This window comes from Trachemys scripta, chromosome 16 (assembly GCF_013100865.1).
Source record: "Trachemys scripta elegans isolate TJP31775 chromosome 16, CAS_Tse_1.0, whole genome shotgun sequence".
Classification (NCBI taxonomy): Eukaryota; Metazoa; Chordata; order Testudines; family Emydidae; genus Trachemys; species Trachemys scripta.
In genome coordinates this window covers 17,924,774-17,951,656 of record NC_048313.1, presented here as the reverse complement: position 1 = coordinate 17,951,656, position 26,883 = coordinate 17,924,774, and the positions used below count along the sequence as shown (strand labels likewise).

At 47.9% G+C, this 26,883-nt stretch overlaps 1 protein-coding gene across 1 annotated transcript; it reads left to right on the top strand.

Annotated features, from left to right (window-relative positions):
- On the top strand, positions 1-26,315 carry BIN2 (bridging integrator 2). Its single transcript, XM_034792928.1, has 13 exons — positions 1-130; positions 6,206-6,286; positions 6,795-6,849; positions 8,021-8,115; positions 10,958-11,053; positions 11,428-11,535; positions 12,018-12,103; positions 15,064-15,139; positions 16,909-16,991; positions 18,336-19,374; positions 20,864-20,938; positions 22,860-22,955; positions 25,249-26,315. The coding sequence occupies exons 1-13, from the start codon at positions 53-55 to the stop codon at positions 25,357-25,359; spliced, it is 2,079 nt and encodes a 692-aa protein (XP_034648819.1). The 5' UTR covers positions 1-52; the 3' UTR covers positions 25,360-26,315.
- The last annotated feature ends 568 nt before the right edge of the window (positions 26,316-26,883 follow it).

Here is a 26,883-nt window from a genome sequence, read left to right as displayed (position 1 = left end):
TTAAAACCACAAGTTCATACTGAAAACAGAAATTGCACCGTGAGCTGCAGCCATGGCAGATGGTAAGACGGGAGGAGCCGGGCAGTTTGCAAAGCAGGTCCAAAAGCGATTTAGCCGAGCCCAAGAGAAGGTACGCTTCATTCATTTGTTACTGCTTTGTGCCTTTGCAAGGAAAGCTCAGACCGTAGCATCCCCTTTCAGTTGTCCAGCTTCTTAGGGAGCTGAGAAATCATGCTATGCAACTGAGTGAGTGGGAGGCGTGTTCTGAGCACTAGGCTGTGTGTGTCTAATTCCCAGTGCTTTTGCAATCATTATGGTATTTATAATTCAACAGTATTATGAAATGTGCTGAGACAGCTGCGTTGATGATAGCAAGGGTGATGTCCTACGCCCCGTGAGCTTGACCCTGTTGACTGGAGCTCTTCTTAACGAAAATAATAATAGAGAGAGTATTAACCTTGTATCTCTACCTGGCTTAACTTCCATGGAGTGCTACCTACAGTTACTACAGGGGGGCTTGATTCGATCTACCGCCAAAGGTCTCTGAGGAGTTGAGTTGCATTGTTACCCTCCAAACCTTCCCAAAACACATCACCTTGTCACCCAAAATGTATCTGCCATGGATGATGATACCGAGTAGCGGTTGCCTGCAAGTACTGGGTGGTTGAGGGCAGTTCCTTTGGAAGGAGAGCAAGCCCCGAACAGGGCGGAGGGCTGGCAAGTGGAGTTAACCCCAGAAATGCTAGCACGAGCCAACCGCCTAAACTCTCTTTTTATGAACTGTATCAGGAAGAGATGGGGGCTGGGCTCAGGAAGTGGGTAGAAATAGAGCTGGCGTCTGCTGGTTCCTCTAGCCTTGGTATTTCTTCCTTTTTAAGTGCAGCATCTCTGAAAGCTTAGGATTTTTGCCTGTTTCACTCTGGCATAGGCTGTAGCCACGCTGTCCAAGTCAGGACAGACCAGCACCATATCTCCCTTTGATCAAAGCACAGAAATCCTGAGCTGAATCTTTCACCTCCGTGTCACTGGTGTTGACTCTCCCCCTTAGGGTGAGTGACATTTGATGGCTGGTGGCGGCCTGTGTGGAAATCAGTTAGGGGTGATCTCCAGCTGCTTTCCAATGGACAACTGTCTTCTAAGAAGTTTTTATGGCACTCAGCGTTCTGGGGTTTTGACCTGTTAAAGGCCTCTCTAGGTCCTATAGCAGTAGAAATGATGGCTTAGCCCTGATTAGCTCCCTTGAGCCTCATCCTATCAATCCTCTCATGTGAGCAGCCCTAACTGGCCTCCATCTTTCTATAGTATCTGAGTCTCACTGAATGGGGCCTACTGGTCACATAATAGGTTTTTCCCAGCTGGTAGTCTCAGTCGGGAGCAAAGATTGCATGGACCTTGGATGAATTATCCTTCCATTCCAATGGCATGTCTACACTGCAATCAGAGGTGTTAATAGGCAGCAGGCTTAAAACAAACAAAAGGAAGTATTTCTTCACACAACACACAGTCAACCTGTGGAACTCCTTGCCAAAGGACGTGGGGAAGGCCAAGACTATAACAGGGTTCAAAAAAGAACTAGATAAGTTCATGGAGGATAGGTCCATCAATGGCTGTTTGTCAGAAGCTGGGAATGGGCTCCAAGGGATGGATCACTTGATGATTACCTGTTCTGTTCATTCCCTTTGGGGCACCTGGCATTGGCCACTGTTGGAAGACAGGATACTGGGCTAGATGGACCCTTGGTTTGATCCAGTATGGCCATTCTTATGTTCACCACAGCACATGTAGACATACCCGAGCTAGCTTTGCTCTAGCTAATTCCGGTACCAAGAGCAATGAAGCCAGGGGGTTGGACTAGATACCTCCTGAGGTTCCTTCCAACCCTGATATTCTAGGAGTCTAAGGCACTACAGGTTGTATGAGCCCACCCAGGATCCTGGGTACATAACTTGGGCAACTAGCCCTAACCCATGCTACTGTGGCTTCACTGCTATTGGTACCCAAGTTAGCTGACATGTGCTGCAGTGACAGCTCTGATTGCAGTGTCGATATATCCAAAGTAAGAATAGAGGCAGGGTGTGGAAGCTTGTCCATCCTGTACTTGCTCTCTGAGATAACCAGAAGGCTCCGGTCTCCAGGGCTGTCAATCTGACACGAAACTGCAAGCAGTTTCTAGTGCTAAATTTGCATGCAGGCATCTGGAGCACCATCTGCAAAGTTATTCTGGGAAAGCGCAGTTTCAGAGTTTACTGTCCTGCAAATCGCCTTGCCAGCTGGAATGATCTTCATAGAATACCAGGGTTGGAAGGGACCTCAGGAGGTCATCTAGTCCAACCCCCTGCTCAAAGCAGGACCAATCCCCAGACAGATTTTTACCCCAAATCACCCCCTCAAGGATTGAACTCACAACCCTGGGTTTAGCAGGCCAATGCCCAAACCACTGAGCTAGCCCTCCGGAACAGGTTAAATCAGTCTAGGAAGGACCCTTGAAGCTGTGCAGCCTCCTGACTAGGAAAACTTGTCCCCACCCTTCATGGCTGTTTGCAAGTTTGGGTCATTGTCAGCCTGAGCTGCTGTTTGTCAGCTACACCCACGTAGCATTGGCTCTACCCCTCCAGAATTCAGATGTGTGAAAATGCAGAAAGGCGTTTGCTCTTGTTTGACCACAAACGCAGGCAAGAAACTTTTGAGCGCGCTAGAAAGTGGTGGTGTGCTTAACTATGAGAACGTGGATTTTCATTTGGCATCTAGGAGAAGAGAGAGGAAGTGGTTTGGAAAAGTCTTTGGAGACTAAATTATTGTGTTTTGTCTCTTCTTAGGTTCCCTTGAAGAAGATTCCCTGCTCTACCGCTCTGACACAGAATTCCAGGGTGACTTTTGACAAGCCCCTTATTCTCTCTGTGTCTTTAATTCCCCATCAGTAAAATGGGGATGCTAGCACTATTCCTAGGGGTGCTGAGGATAAATACATTAAAAATTTTGAGGAGCTCAGATCATGGGGGCCACATATGCATCGTAGATTGTTTAATTATTTCTGTGCTCATTGGATGGAGCCCTCTTCTCTTGTAGATATTTCATGTACTTCAATAACCTGGGTAGAATTTCTACACATTGCCCAAAACATCCGGAGCCAGCTATCCTCTGAATAATATGTGCAGATCCTGCTGAAAGGAACTGTCTAGATGTGGTCCCTTCACAGCTTTCCTGGGAAACCCTCTCTTCCTGGTGAGACGCTAGGTACCTACCTGGGGAACAAATATTTGATAATGGGCTCTTCCAGGCTAGCAGAGAAAGGTACAACATGATCCAATGTGCAGAAGGTGACACTAAATGAAGTCAGGCCGGAAATAAGACGTACATTTTTAACCGTGAAGATAATTAACGATTAGAAAGATTAACCAAGGGTTATGGTGGATTATCCATCACTGGTAATTTTTCAATCAAGACTGGATGTTTTTTGTAAAAGAGATGCTTCCAAAGGAATTATTTTGGGGCAGTTCTCGCATAAATTGTACTTTATCCAGGAGGTCAGACTAGATGATCACAATGGTCCCTTCTGGCCTTGCAATTTAGGAAACACACACACCTCTGATTCTCAAAGAAACCAACTTCTGCAGGCTAGCTTCCTCCCATGTTCTGTATTTCAAGCTCCTCACCATTTGGGTTTAATTTCCCAGAACTTCACTCTTCATCCAATTGAAGCTATGTGATTGGGGGGGATCTTTTTCAAGAGGAGGAGGATTTTGTGAGTAATGATGGGAAACTCCAGAGGAGAGAAGAGAGAAGCTCGGAGGTGCAGATGTTCTCTCAGAGGTTGGACATGTCACTGACCGGCACATGTTGGGGTGGGGAGAAGTTAGCTGACCTGGACTCCAGATGGGCTGCTTCCACTTTATAGAGTACAGTGTGACTAGTTATTTCAGTTCTTCATAATGTTACCAGCCATGTAGTCTCATGAACCATCAGACAACACTGGGCTCAAAATTATTTAAAGAGAAAACTGAGCCCACAGAAGTGGCAGCCGGTGCTGGATAGTCTGCTCTGGCTTGGTCTCAAGTCATGAAAACATCTGCTTCAACTAAGCCAGGGGTTGGCAATCTCTGGCACGCGGCTCACCAGGGTAAGCACCCTGGCAGGCCGGGCCGGTTTGTTTACCTGCCGCGTCCGCAGGTTTGGCCGATCGTGGCTCCCACTGGCCGAGGTTCACTGCTCCAGGCCCATGGGGGCGGCGGGAAGCGGCGCAGGCCAAGGTATCTGCTGGCCACGGCTTCCCACTGCCCCCAGCCAAACCTGCGGACGCAGCAGGTAAACAAACCGTCCTGGCCCGCCAGGGTGCTTACCCTGGTGAGCCACGTGCCAGAGATTGCCAACCCCTAAACTAAGCACTTACGCACGTGCTTACGTCCCTATTTCTGAACCTGGAGGCCTGTGTGCAGAGCTTACCCAAGTGCAGTATGCGTTTGGCTGAACCCCTGAATGGGTCGTCACCGGGCGCAGAGTGCCACAGTGGAATGGACACGTGTTACACACTTCCTTCTGAGCCCCAAGCCAGCTCAAATCCCCGTACAGGCCCCCACTATGTCATGCACCTGGGTGGGTTGTCAGTAGCAGGGATCAGACTTGGGACCTCCGGATGTAAGGGTATGAGCTAGCCAAGGCTGCAGCAAACCTCGTCAATCTGTATGTATGGCCCAGTCACCACTAGGGGGCGCACTGGGCCTGGGTTTCATTAGTTTCAGAGTGTCGTTGATGCAAACGAAGGAAAGTGGGGATTTTGAAATTCCACCGCATGTCATCTTGCGTGGGTGGCTCAGACTGCAGCAAGGTTAAGCTTTTGCCAAACAGAAGCTTGTTTTGCTTCAAAGATGAACTTACATTGAGCTTTTAAATCTGCATCCTCTGTGAAATTCATTTGGAAAATAATTACACAAGATGAGGATTCAAAATAGGTCGCAGGATCTAGTCAGGAAACGCTGGGTCAAATTCTCTGCCCTGTGTTGTGCAAGAGATCAGCCCAGATCATCCCAATGGTCAGGGCCGGCTCTGGCTTTTTTGCCACCCCAAGCGCAAAAAAAAAAAGGAGCGGCGAAGCAAAAAAAAAAAAAAAACCCAGGGGGCAAAATTTCCGTGTCCNCCCTGTGTTGTGCAAGAGATCAGCCCAGATCATCCCAATGGTCAGGGCCGGCTCTGGCTTTTTTGCCACCCCAAGCGCAAAAAAAAAAAGGAGCGGCGAAGCAAAAAAAAAAAAAAACCCAGGGTGCAAAATTTCAGTGCCGCTTACTTAGCGGCTCGCGGCTGCCTGCCCCAGCCGCGCTGGCAAGCCTCTGGGCGGGCGGCGGTGCACTCTGGCTAGCGGGACTCCCTGCGCTGCAGACATGCCCCGGGCAGCAGAGTGCGCGCCCTGGCTAGCGAGGAGGAGGGGGAGGGAGCGGGGGGGAGAGAGAGAAGGGGGGCGGCCAGGGCTTCCTTCAGCCGGGGCACTCGCCACTTGGCTCCTCCCGCCGCGCCGCCTGCCGGGAGGGCTCCGCACCGCTCCTGCCTGCAGGTGAATTGAAGGTCGGCAGGGAGGGAAGGACGGGCTGCTGGACTTGCTGCAGGCCTGGCACCGGCTGGAGCAGACGGAGTGTGCAGCCCGCTCCCAGCAGGGCGCTCCCCTCCTCTGTGCCGCCGCCGCCCCCTACAGGGCAGCCAAAGTGGCGAACCAAAAAGGAAAAAAAGGGAAAAAAGGGCGGCCGTGCCACCCTAGGATTTGACGGAATGCCGCCCCTTAGGATCTGCCGCCCCAAGCACAAACTTGCTGGGCTGGTGCCTGGAGCCGGCTCTGCCAATAGTCTTTTCTGGCCTTAATCGATAAACCTAGGTGCAGAATTGAAAATTACTAATACTCGCATGTTCCAGTTCAAATTATTAATATTAATACAATTAGTAGCACTTAGATGCCTCAGCTGATATCAGGGCCCCTTTGTGCCCGGTGCTGCACATGGAAGGAGAGATTACAAGGAATTAACTTTCAAATGACGAATAATTGTTGTTAATTACAGTAGTGGCTAGATTCTCCATCTGAGATCATGGCCCATTGTACGAGGTGCCGCACATGCTCATCCTTAGAGATTAAAATGGGAACTTCATAGCACCCCATATAGTTTATTAAGAGTTTTTACCAGGGAGACTTTTTTTTTAAAAACTTGGTGTCTTTTTCTACCCCCAGGTTTTGCAGAAACTGGGCAAGACGGTAGAAACCAAAGATGAGCAGTTCGAGCAAAGCGCTTACGATTTCCAGCAGCAACAGGTTGGGTCTGAGTGAAGGGAGACGAGATCCTGAAAGACATGGGGACCGAGGGTCGGGGAGGAGTCTTCTAAAATATGGGAGGGGCAGGGACATTGGGGGGGGTTCATCTGAGATATGTGGGGGGAGGGTCGCTGAACATCTGGAGGGAGGGGGATTCTCCTGAAATATGAAGGAAGGAGCGGCGGTGGGGTATTTCCCATATAGCAGAAGGGGAGTAGATCAGGAACTAGGGAGAGAGGGTGTCTGATGAGATATTGGAGAGTGGAAGTGGGGCAGGGAGGGGTGAGAGAGAGGCTGGTTTTCTTTCCAAGTCACGCTCTGGTGTAACCAGCCACTGCTTGAATTCCAGCAGGGCAGATTTCTTTGAGTCCACTTGCACACTTTGCTCCATTCCCCTTCCCCACTGTGGCCGATGCGGTGAATTCTGCCTCTCGCTGTTTGTAGTAGAAGTGCAGGGTAGAACGCCAGCTGTTGACACACACCCTCCCTGTTGCTCTTTGCTTTTCAGATTGAAGGCCACAAACTCTACAAGGACCTTAAGGCTTTCCTCAGTGCTGTGAAAGGTATGAAGCCCCAGTTCCTTCTTCAAACTTACCTTTTGCCACGTGGCTCCCTGCCACATCGCTGCTGACACACCATGCGGCCAACCCCGAGCCTTGAAAAAAATCATGAGACTGGCCTAAAAATCATGAGAATTTAAAACAAAAAAAAATGGAGGTTCTTTTTATTTGGCTTCTGAATCTCTTGAGTCATGCTTAGATCACATTTTCAAGCCTTTCTCTGTAACCATGAGGTCTAGGAACATTTTTTTTTTTTTTAACGAAAGTGGAGATTTTCACCTAACCACATGACTCCAGGAGCTGGGGCTTTAGGGAAAATATCAAATACCTCAAGACTTGAGATAAAATTGCGGGATTGGCAACACTAGGTGCCTCGTTTGTTTTAGAGCGAGAGGTATGATACTTTTTAGCATTCCAAACCAGGTCTGGGAGCCAGGCACCACCATGTTCTAATCCCACCTTTTATACTAGCTCCCTCTGTGGCCTTGGACAGTTGCTTTGCTTCACTGGCCCTGTCTGTAAAATGGGTATCTATCTAAGTTTTTTATATGGCCCCATCAGTGTAGTTTCTGAATGTTTCACCGTCCTTAATGGGCTTCATCTTTCCAGTTCCCCTATGAGGTAGAGCAGTGCTATCCTCTCCATTTTACAAATGGGAAACTGAAGCACAGAGCGACTAAGTGTCTTGCGTGAGCTGGGTGTAGAACCTAGGTCTCCTGAGTCCCAATTCCACTACCAGACCACCCTTCCTACCTATATTTGCCATACCTCCCAGTGTTGGAAGGCTACAGTCTTAGGGCTGAAATTTTCAAAGCCTTCCTAGGGGATTTAGACACACATCCCATTCATTTCAGTGGGGAACTGTGCATCTCAATTTCCTGGGAGGCTTAGAAAAGAAGTCACTCCTGGATCCAGTCAGACAGCTTTCCCCTTATCCCAAACTTGCTTACTGACCACGTTCACCTTGGGTTTTATTCTCTTGGGTGCCTGACTTTTGTTAATGTTATGGTCTTTTATTCCTACGGGATGTGTGTAAATCTGGGGGTGAAGGTTTCACGGGGAAACTCCAATGGTAGCTCTAAATCTTAATGATGCAGCCAGGAAGATGGCTTAAGGGATACTAAGGACTCTGGGATGGTAGCAGTTTTGCCACATGCCGGGTTGTCTCTTCCAGTGATGCACGAAAGTTCCAAGAAAGTGTCGGAAACCCTGCATGAAATTTACAGTGTGGAATGGGATGGACATGGCGACTTGAAAGCCATTGCGGAGGTAAGAGATGGGATGAAATCTTCCCTTGGGCATGAAACACTAGCTAGAAAATCTTCATTCACTGAAGAGTGGAGTAATAAGACAGCTCGTCCAGTTAGGGCACTAGCCTGTATTTTGGAAGAACCAAGTTCAAGTCCTTGTTCTGCCACAGACTTCCTGTGTGACCCTGAGCAAGTCACTTAACTTCTTTTGTGCCTCAGTTACCTATCTATCCCCATCTCTGCTGTTGAGAGGAGCTGGCTTTCCAGAATGATACAGTTCCTGTTGTTCCTTTATTCTCTTGAGTTGGAGCTTAAGTCTCTCCACTTTTGCCTTAGCTTCTAGTTCCTGAAATCAAATATCTGCCATTCTTTGTTCATGTTCAATACATTAGTGTTCTCTTTCAGCAGCTTCTCCTTCCGTATCAGCAATTTTTTGCTTTTGTTTAAGTTCTAGCTGCTGGTTTCTCCACGTAACATTTTCCCTGGGTCTGCTTCCTTATCACTGGCAACTAACAGCTTTCTCAGTTCCTGCTCTGGGGCCTTTTTCTTAAAAGACAACCCCCTCTGTGAGCACAGTTCTTCCCGGCTTTTTCTGTCAAAGTCTTGATCATGGGTCACTCACTGTCACTGATTTTTAACCCTTAAACTCTCCAATATCAAAATAAAATTTTGACAAGCGTGTGGTTCTGATCCCAAAACCCTTAACCTGTGGTAATGTGCATCCAAGCACGACAATGCCACTGAGACCGGGATCTTAGTGGGGAGCCAGCTGTGGTCATTCAATTAGGGTGAACTGCAAAGAATGGGGCAGCCAAACCCCAGAAAGCGGGTGGATATTCCAATACTTAAATTTACCAAGCCAGCATAAAACAGATTCTTTATTACCTTATTGGTTACCCAGAAGTCCAAACAACACAGTTCCCTTAAAGTGATCCAGCCTCACGCCCCCATCCAGGTACCCACATCAAATATGATGAAAATTTCTATAAATCTTATTTCATCATATAAAAGAAAAGGTTCGACCCATCCCAAAGGATCGGACACATCACCTCCCAGGTTAATGAATGTTTCAGATCTTACCCAAATACACACTACAGCCAATTCTTAACAACTAAACTAAAATTTATTAAAAAAACAAGAGAGAGAGAATATGGTTAAAAGATCTATATACAGCCAGACATGAGCTCAGTTCATTGAGGTGCAGATTCATAGCAGAGATGGTGAGCTTCGTAGTTGGAAAGAGTTCCTTTAGAATTCAGTGCATAGGTTATAGTCCAATGTCCAAATCTCACATTCAGGGCGTACCAGCATAACTGGGACCTCGGTCTTGCAACTCAAACTTCCCCTATGAAGTCTAAGCAGATCTGAGATGACAGAATCCGGACCCAAGGGTCTTTTATACAATTTCATGTCTTTTGACAAGTTGGAGTTCCTTAAGGAACAAAAGGTAATGAGGATGACTTTGAAGGAGGTCCATCACTGGTACTTAGCTATACGAATTAACATAAGGCCATTTGCTTGTTCCGCCACCATTCACAGTACATTTCAGAGAGAGATGAATACTGAGATGTCCTGTGTCTACAATTCATTTACGTGACAGGATGTTCTTTTGACCTCTGAATGATCAGAATACAGCATAGACAGGGACTGTTGATTTCATTGTCCACCCTACTCATGCATATGTAAATACACAAAAATTATCTCCCTACAGGTCTTCTGTGGGTTACTTATTTTGCAGGATGTTTAACCCTTTCTAGCCATGCGTCACAGGGGATAATAGCTCTGCTCTACCTCCCAGGTGGGTTGTGAGGGGGAAAAAATACATCAAAGAGCTTGAGATGCTCAAATGGACCATAGAAGTACCTAAGGTGTATAGAAAAGGAATAATAGGCAACTTTCACTTTGTTCTGGACTTTCCCTAAGGTAGCCCCATGCGGATGGAGGCGTGGATGATGATTTATATTACAGCAGCCCCTCAAAGCCACACTCAGAGTGAGCCTTGTTGTGGTAGGAGCTGGCTAGACTGGCGGTGGGTATTAGAGATAAGTGGTTAGAGAGACAAGATGGCCGAGGCGATACCTTTTATTGGACCCACCTCTGTTGGTGAGAGAAACACATTTCCAAGCTGACGCAGAGCGGAAGGGAAAAAAGCCTCTTTTTCTTCAGCTTTGTGTCAGCTCAGAAGCTCCCCTCTCTCACCAACAGAAGTGGGTCCAATAAAAGATATCCCCTCGCCTACCTTGTGTCTCTCTCATATCCTGGGAGCGGCACGGCTACCCCAACGCTGCGTGAGACCAGGGGCTGGCCTTTTCAGAGCCAACTCAGAGGCTTAACATGAATAGAAGCTTTGTGCCTGGAGTCTCCAAATCCACCTGGAAGGTCTCACCAAGTTTTTGACTTCTGTGGGGTTTACTGACTAATTGAAAACACAAATGCACACACAGACCCAAGCACCGGCGTATCATTTGGAAGGATAATTATCTGGTGTGTTTATTTTATAATGAAGCCTTCAGTGATCCACTGACTCGAAAGACGAACCTGAAGCATTAATTGTATCTAGTCATTGTACTTCTGAGCACCCATCACTATAGTACCTGTATTTATCCTCACGACGCCTCTGTGAGGTAGGCAACTGCCATTCATCTCACGTGTAAAACTGAAGCACTGGGATGCTAAGTGACATTCCCAAGGTCATGCAACCTGTGGCAAATAAGGGGACTGAACCTGGGTCTCTCAAATCCCAGCCAAGCCCTCCAACCGCTGAACCATCCTGACCCGGACCAGTCTAGGGAACGGAGTGCGGAGGTGAGAGTCTAGGGACACAGCAGCCCTTCAAATGTCCCACGTGTGTTTATTTCCAGAGCAATGATCTCCTGTGGGAAGACTATGAGGAAAAACTAGCCGACCAGGCGGTGCGAACCATGGAGAACTACATGGCTCAATTTGGTGAAATTAAGGTACCATCAAGTCTAAACGTAGGTTGTATTTTCAGAAAGTCGCACCCCGACCCCACTACAAAATAAAGTAGGAGGCTTTGCATTCACAGTAAACAGCACAGGATGGGCCCTGGGCAGCAACGTCAACAGATACTACACAGCTCACTGCGTACACAGCACAGTGGTAGGGACAATGCACCGTGTGCTAGGCACAAGCTACAGTGGTCATGAGGTGTTCCAGGCGTTCAAGGTACAGTATGACTGGGTGAGGTGTACAACACCCTTGAGCAGGGCTGTGGATAGATTCGAAGGTACAGAACAGGAGGGTATCGCTCCCTGTGCTAAGGGCCTTCTCCTGAACTAACTCACCTTCCATGCATTTGGCTTCTGACCAGGAGCATATTGCTAAACGGGGGCGGAAGCTGGTGGATTACGACAGCGCCAGGCATCACCTGGAGGCGCTGCAGAATGCCAAGAAGAAGGATGAAGCTAAGATTGCAAAGGTAAAGGCTGTCCGTGCAGAGTAGAACCTAGGAGCCGCTCCCATGTAACTCAGAGCTTCAGCTCCGACTGGCCCTGATCAGTCCTGGCTTTTAGTTGGGCCTCACCCTGGCCTACGATACACACCTAACGGACACGATTTTGCACCTGCACCGATCTGCAGCGCAAATAATTCTGTCTGCAATGACCCTTGTGGAGAAGGTTCATTCAGTGACTTGCTCGTGTCATTCCACGTGCAACTATTTGTGCCCAGGGTTTTTGTGCCTTCAGTGCTGAATACTGGGGTAAGCCCCAGATAAGCATCTCAAGGGGCCTTAAAGCCAGTCTTGGCTCTAGCTGCCCAAGGACTGCCAGTTACCTAGCATATCTGGAGCTCCTGTGTGCAAAGATTCTTGTAGCGCCGAGTTCGGCTCTCACCTCGACAGCTCAGCTCGTCCGTTTTGCTAATGCCTCCTGCACATTGCTGTCCCCTTCCGTCACGCAGGCTGAAGAAGAATTCTACAAAGCTCAGGCTGTGTTTGAGGATCTTAACAAAGAACTTCGAGAGGAGCTCCCCGTTCTTTATAACAGGTAACGTCCCGTCCCTGCCTGCTAAACCAGCCGGAAAATCACCCTGCTTTAAAGAGCAGCATAAAAAGGGCAAGTTAAATCTAGGAGAACTTGCATGTAATCAGGAGGATCTGGGGGAGCCAAAATGTTCATTTCCATGGTACACAGAGAGCGTCTCGTTCTTAATTCACAAGCAAAATTCAGCCTGCCGCCGCCCTGCGCTATGGCAGAGACAGGTCATAGCAGGGGTGCTGAATGGCAGAGAAACCTACCTGGGGAATGAGCTCCTTTATCCCACTGGTATATTTCCCTGATAGGCAATAGGGTTTAGTGTTCACATCTAGATTGGAGGAAAGTATGAGTACATCTTTGACCCGTATACTAAACGCCTTCAATTCCGAGGTTCTTGCTGGGGATTAAGAAAAACAGAGTAACTTGTCTACCAAAAAAAAATAATTAATCTGATGTGAGTTAAAATCTGGAGTTCTAATGAATATGGGTCCTTGTCACCCTTCTAGTTTCTAACCCCCAGCTTCTCAAATCTTACATGTTAAAACCACATCCTCTCTCCCCACCCCACAGAGAGCTGAATTGGGTGGAGGGTGTTGGTCACAGGTCTGGCTGCTGCCTGTTTTGGAGACAGGGTGGGTGGGGGAGACTAGATGAAGCAATTCCACACCCAAGGCTAGTTATCGTCTTGTCAAGCCATGCAACAATGTGATACACAATCCAATTCAACAAATCTATAGCACGCAAGCAAATATCTCCTCTTGCTTTACCAAAGAATTGTGTCCTAAGGAAAGACACTGGCCAAAATGTCGCTCTCTGAAGTTAGACGCTGAACTCTGCCTTAAGACGCCTAAAATTAAGTGTTCCAAAACAGGAACCCAAAATTCACAGCCAAATTTGGAAAACGTGCCCTTAACCTCACCTTCCTTTGTCCCGCTGTTGTGGGAATAATACACAGAGCGCTCTCTCGAGAAAGTGCTTTGAGAGTTGTGCCTGAAAAGTTCCGATGATTAATGACCAAAAGATGGCAGTAGAGGTTCACAAATGAGAATGAGGCCGATGTCCTGTGTAATAATACAATGAATTACATTTGTATCCTCAAAAAGAACAGGAGTACTTGTGGCACCTTAGAGACTAACAAATTTATTAGAGCATAAGCTTTCGTGGACTACAGCCCACTTCTTCGGATGCCTCCTGTTCTTTTTGAGGATACAGACTAACACGGCTGCTACTCTGAAATTTGTATGTTTCTTTGTTTGAAAGGGCGACAATAAAAGGCTATGCAAACTGGAGCGAAACTATATGATCTATCAGTTCGCAAGAGCTGTTGTGCGTGCCCCCTGTCATCATGCAGTGTCTTTTTGATACCCAACTCCCTGCCATACCCATGGCTTTTAGAAATTATATTAATTTACTGACACGTTTTACTCATTTTAATTTGTAAGCAGTTTGTATTGGAATAGAACCAGGCCAAGAGCAGTAGTTAATGCTAGTTTCTATTATGGTCTTACAGTTAAGATTCTGCCCTAGGTCTCAGACACTAGATCTCCGTATAGGTTCTTATATTGTGCTCAGATGTTACAATGATGAGCACTGTATAAGAACCTATATAGAATAGAAATCCCAGTAGACTGGAGAATGACCATTCCATTTCTTAACAACTTTCAAGGGTTCGAAGTTTAGGTTCTGCTCCACATTGGAACAAAACTAAAACCTTTCAAAGGTTTTTGTGACCATGGAATTGGGTTGAAATGTCCGTTTTGGATCCAAAAAAAGTCAGGTTCTGTCTCTCTTTTCCCCTGCTTCAGAAAGTCCATTCTGGACCTGAGCAGCCGTTTCGTCAAAGGCCAGTTGAAATAATGCATTTTTGCAAAAATTTTTCGACTGCAACAAAAATATATATATATTTTTTTTAAGTTTTCCAGCCAGGTTCTATTCCTGGCTCTGCCACAGATTTCCTGTATGCACTTGGGCAAATCACTTAACTGCTCCGTGCCTCAGTTTCCCTACCTGCAAAAGGGGGAGTATGATGTCTGTGATCTATATTATTAGATTGGGGGCCATCCCCATACTATGCGAGTGCTTCACAAATGTACCCGCACACCATCCCTCTCAGGGAAATATTGTAATTCCCATTTTACAGATGGAGAACTGAGCACAGTAGAACAGTTACTTGCAGTGTTGGTGAAGTCATGCCAGTCCCAGCACATTCAAGAGACAAGGTGGGGGAGATAAAAGTGGACCAGTCAGATGTGCCACTTTACTCCTGCCTACCAGCCAGTTCCACTGGCAGCATGTGGTAGTTTTTGCATCAGTGCTCTGCTCAATTTGCCAGTTCTCCAGCTCGATTCGTTAAGTCACACGGAGAACATACCCAGCTCATGGAGCACCAAGACAGCTGGGAAAGCAAAGCAGGTATACTTGAGGGGTTAATGTAATGGACAGGGAATCAGGACTCCTGTTCTCTGTTCTTAGCTCTGCCATATACCCACAAGACCATTCATCTCTCTGTACCTCAGTTACCCCATCTGTAAAATGGCTACAGTAAACCTGAAGCATCATAGTGCTCTGGCTGTAAAGTGATGTGAAATCTCACACAAAGAGAATCCACAGCTGTGCAGAGTGATTAGCATTACTAGTTCTAGATTTAAAAGCCAGAAGGGATCATTCTGACATCAGGTCTGACCTCCTGCATACCCCAGGCCAAGGAACCTCACCCAGTAACTTCTGCATTAGCTCAAACAGAAGTTAGGGTCTTAAAGCATCTCTTTTTAAAAAGACAGACAGTTTTGATCTCTAGACTTCAAGTTATGGAGACTCCATCACCGCCTAAGGGTAAGTGGTTCTGATCATCGATTACCCAATTGTTATTCCAACCTTGTTATTGTTATTCTTTTCATTTCTTCACCTTCTGTTCCTTTCATTGCATGGCATGACTCAATTTGCATTTTTGTTTGTTTCTTTCTGAACAGCCGCATTGCTTGCTACGTGACCATCTTCCAGAATATTTCCAATTTAAGAGACATTTTCTATAAGGAGATGAGTAAGGTGAGAGACTGGCCCTTAAAATAAGAACCTGTTAAATGACACCCAGAAGATGTTTTCCTAGTAATGGGGTCTCAGTTGCTTTAAAAACTGTTCCTTTGAGCATTAACAATAATCACCCTCTGCTGCCACCTAGAGGACAGTTAGGAAGGTAAAAGAATAATCTGCGGGTTCTGTAGTCATCCATCTCTGGTCCCAGTTGTATTTTCCCTCCTCCCGCCAGGGCCGACAAGAGGGGGGGAAGCCGGTACAAATTACTGGGGCCTGGCAATCCGGAAGGGGGCCCGGCTTCCCCAGCCCTGTTTAGCCAGTCCGTCCTTGCTGGGGGGCCCGAAAAAAAAATTTCGCTGGGGCCCGAACCCGCTCTCAGCAGCCCTTCCTCCCACCATGACTGGAAAGGTCTTAACAGGCCACTTCAACTTGTATGTTTCCTTGAAATATGTGTTAACAGCTTCTGCTAAACAATCTGCTCCATCTTGTATTTAGCTGTGACACTCTGAGAACCTTTCCCAGATCTGAAGAAGAGCTCTGTGGAAGCTCAAAAGCCTGTCTCTCTCACCAACAGAAGTTGGTCCAATACAAGAGATTTCCCTCACTGGCCTTGTCAGTTTATCCAAGGAATTTGTGTTCCATCTACATGTTGCTCTCTTGTTTGTCGGACGATCTTTGTTAACCAGACTTGTCACTAGCATATCCCAGAAGAGCCTTGTGAACGGGGTTCTCATAGATAAAGTCATAGATTTTTAAAGCCACTCTTCGATCGTCAGTGCTTCTCAACCTTTCCAGACTCCTGTCCCCCTTTCAGGAGTCTGATTTGTCTTGCGTACTTGTGTTTGACTAAAGCACCTCAGAAAGGCGTCCTATCTTGATCTGAAGACCTCAAGATACCACTTCCCTCAGTAGTTTCTTGCAATGGTTCGATCACCCTCACTGTTCAAAGAATGTCTGCCTGATTTACAATTTTAAATTGTTTGGCTTTAAGGTCCAATCATTGGTTCTTGTTATGATCTGGTTAAAGGGAAGATTTGGAGAATGTGGGGGGCGGGAAATGCAGCCCCAAATGAAGGGAAGGGAGAATCAGAGGGCTCCTCATGGGCGGTGGGTGAACTCCGGGCTCGGGGACGCTAGCCCCCAGCCTGACCTGCCCCTCCTGCCTGAGGCCCCCCCCCCAGCCCACCCAAGTGCCACCCAGTCCCAGAGCACCAGAAGGGCAGGCGGGTGGTATGCCCTCCCTCCCCCTCCCAGTCCCGGAACACCGGGTGGGTGGTGCCCCCCTCCAGCCCCGGAGCATCGGGTGGGTGGGTGGGCAGGTGGCACAGCCCCCCCACCCTGAAGTGCAGCACTGGGAAGGAGGGAGTCTGAGGGCAGAGCATGGGCAGGGCCATGCAGGGCTGTTTGGGGAGGCTCAGCTTCCCCCAGCCTTTGATACCCGCTGCCCATGGGGCTCCTCCAGAAGCAACTTCCTGTCTTGAGTCGTTTAGATCAGTGTTTCTCAATGACCGGTCCGTGGCAGTCTCTTTGCTGGTCCCTGAGATTTCCCTGACACAGCTTAGGAAGGCAGCAAGCCAGTCCCTGGTATCAAAAAGGTTGAGAAACACTGGTCTAGCTAGTCCATGTTATAGTGGTTCAGACAGGGCATGAGCAGAAGTCCATGCTCGCAGGGCTGTGAAGAGAAACCATCTGAACCAATTCTCCCTGATACAAGAAGAGAAAGCGGTGACGTATCATCTCATTCCAGGTTCTGATGTTTGCTTCTCTCCCGTTGTTTTCAGCTGAACCACGACTTGTATGAGGTGATGAGCAAACTGGAAAAGCAGCACTCCAGCAAGGTCTTTATCATTAAAGGGGTGTCCAGGTAAATGGCTTTCCAGTTCTCAAGGGAGATGAGGTCTACAGGGATGCTAAATCTCAAACACGGGGAGCGCTGGGCACCATGTTAGATCAGGAACGTTTTCAAAAGTACCTAAAGTGAGTCAAGCTCCTACTTCCCATTGACTTGCGATGGAACTTAAGCTTCTCTAATGTGTCACTAACGCGTCTATGCTGCCTCTCTGCTGACCCATCAACAGCGAATTAAATGCTACGCCTCTTGCAGAGGTGGAGTAATTAAGTCGATGTTACAGGAGTGTTGAGTTGGCAGAAGGGACCTAGTAGCGTAGACGCATATATTATTAGGTGGACATAAGGTGGCTTCCATCGGCCTAAATTTGTAGGGTAGACCAGGCCTTAGGAGCTATGGAGAATGTTCTCCTATGCCTTCAAGCCAGGATTCTCTGAGGTTTCCTGTTTCTTCAAATGAATATAAATATAATGCAGTAAATCACAAAAAATAATGATGTGAATGTCAAGCTGGAACAAAGACTCTGACCAAGATTTTCAAATCGGACTATTGATTGTGGGAGCTGCCTCAACCCTCAGAAGTCTGGGCTGAGGTTCCTTAATGGGGCCTGATTTTCAAACTCTGCTGAGTGCCTGGTCTCTGAAAATCAGAGCCCATAAATGCGTCTCAAATGTTGGCACTTCGGAATCATTAGTGGCTTTTTTTAAAAATCTTCACCTCTGTCTCTGGAGTAGCTTCCTCAGAACCCCTGGCTAAGATACCCCTGGGTGGAACTCCAGGCCGGATGTACTCTGGTCAACGTGTGTGTTTTTGATACTGGATTTTTATAGCATTATCGCTGGGAAGTGAAGAGAAATCTAAGTGGGTATAGTCATTTCCCTCCTGGGGAGGCTGGATTTTAAATACTCCGAGACTCACTGAGGCAATCTCACACATTTCAGCCAATATAACCCACTGGTTAAGGTGTGGTTTAGACCTCACACCCCTACCCTGGGCCTGACCCAGAGAGAATAAGTCTGCAGCAGTTCAAAGCTAGGGGAATTCGTCCTTTAGTTCGTCCTAGAGGCTCATGCTTTAGCTGTGGAAATCCCTGGTGAAGGCCAAGCTGACGGTCACTACACAGGGATTAGTTAAAGACGTCTGGGGATCTAGGAAACGTGCATTTTGGTTGTTGCAGTCTGTCTGTTTGGAGCCTACGGCCCGGTCGTACTCTTGCTGGGGTTATATGCATTGGGGGAGAAGGGGGGGTGTTCATGTAGGGTGCAGCGTCCTGGAGTAGGTGCAAAGTACTTAGATAGGTAACCTGTGTCACAGAAAGAACGGCCTATGCAAGTAAAAGCGATGTCTTCTTTAATGCAGTAACAGGCGCTCGCTGGTCATCTCCTCCCCGGTGAGTCGTCCTCCTGTCGTTTTCACATCACTGGAAAATGCTGCAGATGGGACCCCTGCGCTGCCTCCTGACAATTCAATGTGTCACAAGAGAGAATCTGTTTCTTCAGCAGCAGAGGGGGAGGCCGCATCCTCTGGTGGCAGCGAAATCCAGGATGAGCGGCCGGCGTCTCCTGCTGCTGTTTTGACACCCGACAAAAGAGAGTCCATGTCAGCAGCAGACGTGGAGTCCGTGTCCTCTGGTGCCAGTGAAATCCAGGATGAGACACCTACCTCTCCTGCTGTTCCGGCGCATGACAAGACAGAATCCCTGTCAGCAGCAGAGGTGGAGGCAGAGTCTTCCAGTGCCGATGAACTCCAGGATGAAAATCAAACTGGGACTCCGGATCAACCCAGCAGAGCTACAGAGAGGTCGTACCTGGGAGTTGAAGATGTTGCAGCAGCTACGGCTGTGGAGATTCTATCTGCCGCTATAGCTGAGGTGGTGTGCAAAGCCAAAACATCTCCGCCGCCCCTTGATGATGCATCAGCCCAAACCCAGACTCCAGAGAGCCTTGAGGCCGACGCTAGCGAACTGCAGGGGGGAAATGAATGCTCTGTACTCCAGGCAAGCCATGAAATCCCATCTCTGCAAGCACCCCCTTCACCTGACCTGAGAGAGGAGATGGAGCCATCAGGAGATACCCAACCCCCAGCTCCCCAGCAAGAATCAAGTCAGCCAGGAAACGGGATGCCCCTCGGTGAGGTTTCAGTTTGCCCTGAAAATGCCACATACCCTCCTGACAAAGATTCTCCCCCTCCCACCCCAGTCCACGAAGTCCATCAAGACCCAGCCAGCACCAGTGGCTCCAGTCCACCCGAAACAGAGGAACGGGCCAAAGGCCAGAAGCAGCCACAACCAGAGACTGAGCGGACCCTTTGCCAGCCAAGCAGGGAGGCCGAAGAGGACCGGGACAGTGAGGGGAGCATGGAAGAACTAAACGTTTCCCCAACGGTAACTGAAACGCAGGTAAGAGACAACAGAACGAATCTGGGACAAGAGTTTGGCTGCTGACCAGTGGCCTGAAGTAAAGTCATTGCAGGTATCTGCTGTAACATGGGAGTAATGAGCAAGCGGGTGCATTGAGGAGATGAAAGGGAGGCTACTGGAGAAGCCGGGCGTGAGGTGCTAGGACCCAGAGAGGAGACCCGTTTGAATTGTACTTGTCCTTGCTAGAAATGTTACTGACAACCAGGGCCTGTATCAGGACAGTCACCTGGGTCTGTTGCCTACACGAGCCTTTGCAGCTGAAAAGCAATTTGCCCATGGCAAAATATGTTGCAAGTTTCCCAGCTTCCAATGCTCCCCTATTCAGCTTGCAGGACAATGCGGGGAGGAGAGCAGTTCCCAGCAGCAAGGAATTGGGTCACTCCATGATGTGGTTTGCTTTTTTTTACTGGAAAGTATTTGCTGAATAAGACTAGTTTCCTCCTCCTTTTGTTCCAAACCCAGTTGTGTTTGGATAGTCATTTCTCACACAACGATATGTTCCCTATGGCTCCCTTCTATGTCTCCAGCCCTCCCAAATGGGACGTTTTCCCCACACCCAGAAGCGCTCACAAGTGCCCTGAAGATCAATGTGTATTTTTAGCCTCTCCCTCACCCATCCATTTCCCAGGCTCTTGTTGCACGGGAAGGCTGGGATTTTCATAAAACTTAAGGGATTTAGGCACCCAACGGCTGCTGAATTATAGTGGGGTTTGTGCCTCTCTTGTCCCGAAACCACAACAAAAGGCGTTTCCAGTCAGCACGTGTTTAAAAACGAGCACACTCACTTGGCCTAGTCGTGCTCCTTGTCATCAGCCGTGAAAAAGAGAGAGCCTATTTGGGAGGAAACAAACTGCATCCAATCGCTGTCATTGTACAGCACCTAGCGTAGTGGGGTTCTGGTCCTTGACTGGGGCTCCTAGACGCTATTGCAGTATGAGTGATAGGACGATGATAAAGCAAAGTTTAACTCAAGTCTGCGGCTTTCCCTGGGAGGAGCAAATGATCCGTGCTGTGTTCAAAGCTCCTCCGATGGACATGAAGCTGCTTAGCGTTCCCCGTTAGTGATCTGCACCTGTGAATCTCTTCCTTGATAGGAGTTGACTGAGGAGTGGAAATGTTGAAGGGTCAACTTGTCCTATATCCTGACACGCAATTGTTAGTGCTTCACTCTGGGTGTAGTCTCAGTTTCTCCAGAGGGCTGCTGGCCATGTAAGAGTAGCAGCATCTGGATCTAAAACAGAAGATCTGGGAATCCACTGAAGAAAGCAGGGACTCCAAAAGACCGGATTAGTTCTGGTTCCCAACTATAGCTCCTACATCGTATTTTCTAAAAACTATTTTGCAGAATTGTTTTCGGTTTTGTCTGTGATGCCACCAGCAGCCCAAGAGGGCCAGCCAAAGGGATAGTTCTGTGCATGGGCAAAGAAGCTAGAGTAACCGGACCCATAAAATATCTTTCTGATTTCAGATCATGTTTGGCTTCACCCCAGATGGTGAAACAGGCAACAGCAGTCATGAGCTGCCTGTGGACTTCCTCTTCAAGGTAAGAATTCAACTAATGGGGGATATGATAGAGGTCTATAAAATCATGCCTGGTGTGGAGAACATAAATAAGGAAGTGTTATTTACTCCTTCTCATAACTAGGGTGACCAGATAGCAACTGTGAAAAAAACGGGACAGGGGGTGGCGGGTAATAGGCGTCTATATAAGAAAAAGTCCCAAAAAATAGGACTGTCCCTTTAAAAACGGGACATCTGGTCACCCTACACATAACGCAAGAACCAGGGGTCACCAAATTAAATTAATAGGCAGCAGGTTTAAAATAAACAAAAGGAAGTATTTCTTCACACAACAGTCAACCTGTGGAACTCCTTGCCAGAGGATGTTGTGAAGGTCAAGACTCTAAAAGGGTTCAAAAAAGAACTAGGTAAGTTCATGAAGGATAGGTCCATCAATGGTGTCCCTAGCCTAGTCCCAGAAGCTGGGAATGGGCGACCAGGGATGGATCACTTGATGATTCCCTGTTCTGTTCATTCCCTGTGGGGCACCTGGCCTTGGCCACAGTTGGAAGACAGGATACTGGGCTAGGTGGACCATTGGTCTGACCCAGTCTGGCCGTTCTTATAATCTAAGAAACACCAACTACCTGCTGTAACATAAGGCTGAGCAGAGCTGGTCTAGTGGCTAGGACACAGGCCTGGGAGTCGGGAGACCAGGATTCTGTTCGTTGACCTGATGTGTGACCTTGAGCACATTGCTTCTTGCCTCTGTTTCCCCTCCCATCCTTTGTCTTATTTATTTAGACCGTAAGTTCTTCATGGACCATTTCATCCTATGGCGTTGTACAGCACCTAGCACACCGGGGTCCTAATCCCAGTTGGGGCTTCTAAGTGCTAGTCTAATATGAATTCCCAATAATGACACAGCTGGGGTTGATTCAAAGGCTGACCTTCAGCAAAGGAATTGTGTGTTTCGCTGGTGCCAGGGGGCTTGTTGACACTACACCGGCTGTACCAGCAGTGCCTCCTACTGAAGACACTGCTTATACCAGCAAGAGGAGTTATTTTCCCAGTATAGTTAAACCGCAACAACATAAGCCATACCAGCAAAGGACACTTTTTTTCTGGTATAGCTGCATGTACATAGGTGGGTTTGCTGACATACCTCTGTCAGTCAAGGGTGTGTTTTTTTCACACCTCTGATTGACAGAACCATGTTGATGAAACTCTGTAGTGTAATCCTGGCCTCTGTCAGTATTATTCATTACTGTTATTAAGCATGCACATTACGGTAGTGCCTAGGGAACCAGCCGAGACTGGGGCCCCTTTGTGGGAAGTGCTGTACAAACACAAAATCGTGTGTGCCAGGAAGAGCTGATAATTATAGACAGTGCAGATGACAGATAGGGGAAAGCGACACCACACGCAAGCAGAGTGAACAATGTGATGGCAATCAGCTGTGTGATGTAATCAGCCGCTTGTGGGAGGGGGGATTGTTGCCCTCCTCAGATGGCACCAGCAGCAGCCCTTTGCATTCACACAAATTTTTAGGGACACACAAATTTCGGACTTTCAGGCAGGAGAATCCCAGGGGAATCCACGTTCTCCTGCCTGCCTGCTCCATCGCTACTTTAAAAAAAAAAAAATTGGTTCCAAGGGCCAAATTCTGCCTTCAGATGCATATTTTTTTTGGCGTCCGTGCCCTAAATAATGTACAGCAGCCATTCCTAGCAGTATTCCCAGTCTGGGTGTATGTGCTGCTCCCTGGGGTGTCATCTGAAAGGGAACTGCTAATTAAGCAATTACACATGGTATGGAATGTGGCTATCAAAAGACAATTGCACCATTCTGACCCAATGTATGTATCCAAATTCCACCATGTACCATCTCATCCTGCTGGTGGGGAAAGGGTCAGTGATTCCAAGGAAAGGAACTTCTCACTAATCCCATCTTTCCCATTCCAGGCTCAAGCAATCCAGACTCACACGTCAGATGATGAAAATCATCTGCAGTTCAGGGAAGGGGAGATAATTCTGGTGGTATCCAACTCTCAGGGCCAGGTAACAGCGAGCCACCATCTCTCATTCCAGAGCGGGGAGGCGGTTCGTGGGATTTCTGGCACTTCCAAAATTTGGGGGGGAAATTGGTAAAAACCAAATAATGGCTTTTGTAAAGCCCGGGAAACTTTTGGTAAAAATCGGTAAAAACTGAAAACAAAGGGCCTAATAATGGGGGATGGGATGTCTTGGCAATTTCCTGTTCACGTACACAGTATGCGGGACCTGACATGATCCTGTTGCAATCTCTTCTCTCAGTATGTAAGGGCTTGTCTACGTGGGAAAGCTTCACAGTCTAACTTTAAATTGTATCCGTTTAAAAAAGACAATTTAACCGGTGCAAAAGGCGGCATGCGGATGCTCTTATTTTGGTTTAATTAAACCTCTTTCTAATTGACTAAAGCCAGATCTACCCTAAAAACTTTTGCTGGCATAGCAATGTCAGTCGGAGGTGTGATTTGTGACCAATACAGCCAGCAAAAGTCCTTAGTGTAGCTACAGTTATACCGGCAAAACTGCACTTTTCTCTCACGGGGGAGGGGGCCCACTGGAATAAATTACACTAGTGAAACCACAGTTTTGCTGGTATAAGCTGTGTCCATTTTAGGAGCGCGTTGCCAGTCTAATATATTGGTACAGCTATAGCAGCAAAGCCATTGAGCTAAACAGAAGTAAACCACTCTTAAACTGGATTAAGGGTTTAGGTACGCACACACACACAAGATGTGCTGCTTTAACTATACTGGTATAATTAAAGCAATACGACTCTCATTAGGGTGGGTGCAGGTATACCACACAGGAAGGGCAGGGCCAGCTCCAGGGTTTTTGCCGCCCCAAGCGTCAGGGGGGGAAAAAAAAAAAAAAAAAGTCGCGATCGGCGGCAGCTCCACCACGCTGCTTTCTTCTTCGGCGGCAATTCGGCGGCAGGTCCTTCCCTCGGAGAGGGACTTGCCGCCGAAGAGCCCAACATGCCGCCCCTTCCCCTTGGCTGCCCCAAGCACCTGCTTGCTGGGCTGGTGCCTGGAGCTGGCCCTGAGGAAGGGGAATAAACCATATTGGTATAACTATAAGCCCACACTAGGGGTTGTACTGGTAGAACTTTGAGTAAAAAAAAAAAAAAATCACGCCTCTAACAGACATCATTATACTAGTAAAAGAACTGGGTAGACCAAGTCTAAAAGTGTCTGTGCAGTGTTTGTGCCGGTTTAAATTCATACCTTCAGTTATACAAGTGCAACTTTCCCATGAGCACAAGGCCTAATAAAATGCAGACACAGTGCCTGCAGCGGCATGCATTCCTCTTAGGTAGACCGTCAGTCAATCATTAACTGATCTCCCAGCGCCTTCCTCCTCTTGCTAATCTATTTCCTTGGTGCTGATAAGTCACTTCCTGTTGGTGAAGAGATTTAAAGGTAGATTGGTAGAGCAGGCTGGAAATTTTCTGATGAAACAGTTTTTTCCATCAGAAAATGCCGGTTCACAGAAACAATTTTTTCCACGGGAAAGGGTTGGTTTTGACAAATCTGATTAGAACATTTTTGGAGGAAAAAACTTTAAAATTGTTGAAATGGCCCATTTCAATGTTTTCTAAATTAAGTTTTGTTTTCTGGCTCAAAATAACTTTTCGGTTTGAAATTTTAGTTAGCTGTTACTAAAAGCTTTTTTTTTTTAAAGTTGAAATCTAAATGAAACATTTTAATGAACTTAGTCCAAAATTTATTTTGCATCATCAGGTTGCAAAAATTTGAGCTTTTGACTTTTCAGCCTGATTTGAGACAGGAAAAAATTTCAAACCCTCAAACTCACAGGATAGGAAAACTATTTCCCACTCAGCTCATCAATTGGTTCCTTCATCGGCACCCTTGAATCTGTGTACTGTCTCTGTGATGAAGATGCTGTCGCAAGAGGGTAAAACGAAAGAGAAGTGCAGTATTAAAGCTGGATTTTTCAGAGCTGTCTAATAGACTCAAAAACCCCAGTTAGAATTAATGGGAACTGGGTTTCCACACATCCTAAGTGACTTTAAAGCAAAGAACTCCTCTTTGAATCATTAAATGGGAATGACTGGATAGGTTCCACCCAGTCCATCTCTCTGGACCCAATGCAGGATTATTCTGTACTGCTGCCTCTAATCTAGTTTTAAATGTCCCAAACCATGTCTCCACCCTGTAACTTTTGGGAAACTTCCACAGTCCAACAGACCTCACTGTCGGGAACATTTTCCTGCTACTCAGCCTTAGAAATTCCTTTCCACTCTTCCTCCTGGTCCTGACCCAGGTTTGTATTTTCTCCCCAGGAAGAAGGATTTCTGACCGGCTTCAAAGAGAGCGACTGGAAGGTGAACCGGGATCTCTTACAGAAGAGAGCTTTCCCCCAAGAGCTTATCAGACCCATCTCCTCCGAATGAGTCCAGCGCATCAAAGCGGCTGGGACGGAGTGGGAGGGAAACCGGATCTATTTATGTCTCTCTGAACGCAGTAACGTTGCAGTTGTAACCAGAGAGAGCTTTGCTGCGTCCATCTGATTCAGAATGTCAAACTGCAACGGGGCATGTGGGGACGGGAGAGAAAACCCATCTCTCAAAACAAAATGAATGTAAGTGGGAATTAATGGAGCTGGCATAGGAACAAGCTTCAGGTTGATGATTCCACAGTATCTGCTGCATGCCCCTTAGAAAAAGTACAGAAACCTGAATCTCCCCCCGCCGTAAATATCCGGGAATTTGCTGTCCCGAATTGTTTGGCAAAACAAATAGCGAAGCACTGGTTGAACACACTGCAGCATAGTTGGGGGTGTTTTGTCCTTATGCTTCAAAACCCCGGCATTTATGCTCCGTGAAGGCCAGGTTCCAGAGAGCACGTGGTTAGCTTTAAGCACCTGAGTAATCCCAATGGAAATGTCTGCAGCCACTCGTGTGCTTAGCTTTAAGCATGGGCTTCCGTGCTTTGGTGAATCAGGATCTTAATCCCTTAGCAGCCCCATGAGATCCTCCATCCAGCTCCTTCCTGCAAACCAGGTGAGCCCCTGAAAGGCCCAGCTGCCTTGGGGATGCTTTTCAGGTGGGGGGCTTGCTCGGACCACTCGGGCTCAGAATCTGAAGGGGCAGGAGTTGTTGTGTGGCTCTGCTGGTCATGGGCAGGGCAGCGCATCGCAGAGGCTGGCGAAGGCTGTGCCTCCCCAAACAGCCCGGCGTGGCCCCCTCCATGCTCCTCCCTGGACCCTGAAGCCCTGCTTGCCCCCAGGGTCGTCCTCTTCAGGGAAGCAGCATACTGGGGCTAGGGCGGCCGAGACTTGGGGTGGCTGGGGGGCTCTGGGCACTGGGGCCATGCCACCTGGTGCTCGGGGGTGGGAGACAAGAGGGGCTGGGACTGGGGTTGCCCACCCTGTGCTTGGGGGGGGACTGAGGAGGACCACACACCGCCTGCCCTGTGCTCAGGCATGGGGGCCACGTGCCACCCACCCTGTGCTTGGGGATTGGGGGGGGGAGCACGCACTCGGTGCTCCAGGGCTGAGGGGGACTCTGGCAGGGGATGGGGGGTGGGTCCTCAGGTTGTGGGGGCGGCCAGGGGCTAGCCTCCCCGAGCCGGTGGTTCACCCGCTACCTATGCTGCTGGTTATATCAATGCACCATTCGTTAGGGCTGAATCCACACAAGATTTGCTTCCCTCACTTCCTTGGCAACGCTGTGGTTTGTGTCTGCCACATGCATGGTTACTGGTGATTGTCCCCAAGGCACATGATGGTGACCCGTGCTGGTGTTAGCCCACTGGGGGCCCTAAACCAGAATTTTTTGCCCCTTCTCCCACTACTAAAACAGGCAAGATCTTATAATAAAAAGCAAATCGGGAGCCCCTGGAGCTGCCCATGCCTAACGCGGGCTCTGACGTGACAAGGCTCGATCCCTGGGGTTGGCCTCGATATCCTGTTATTC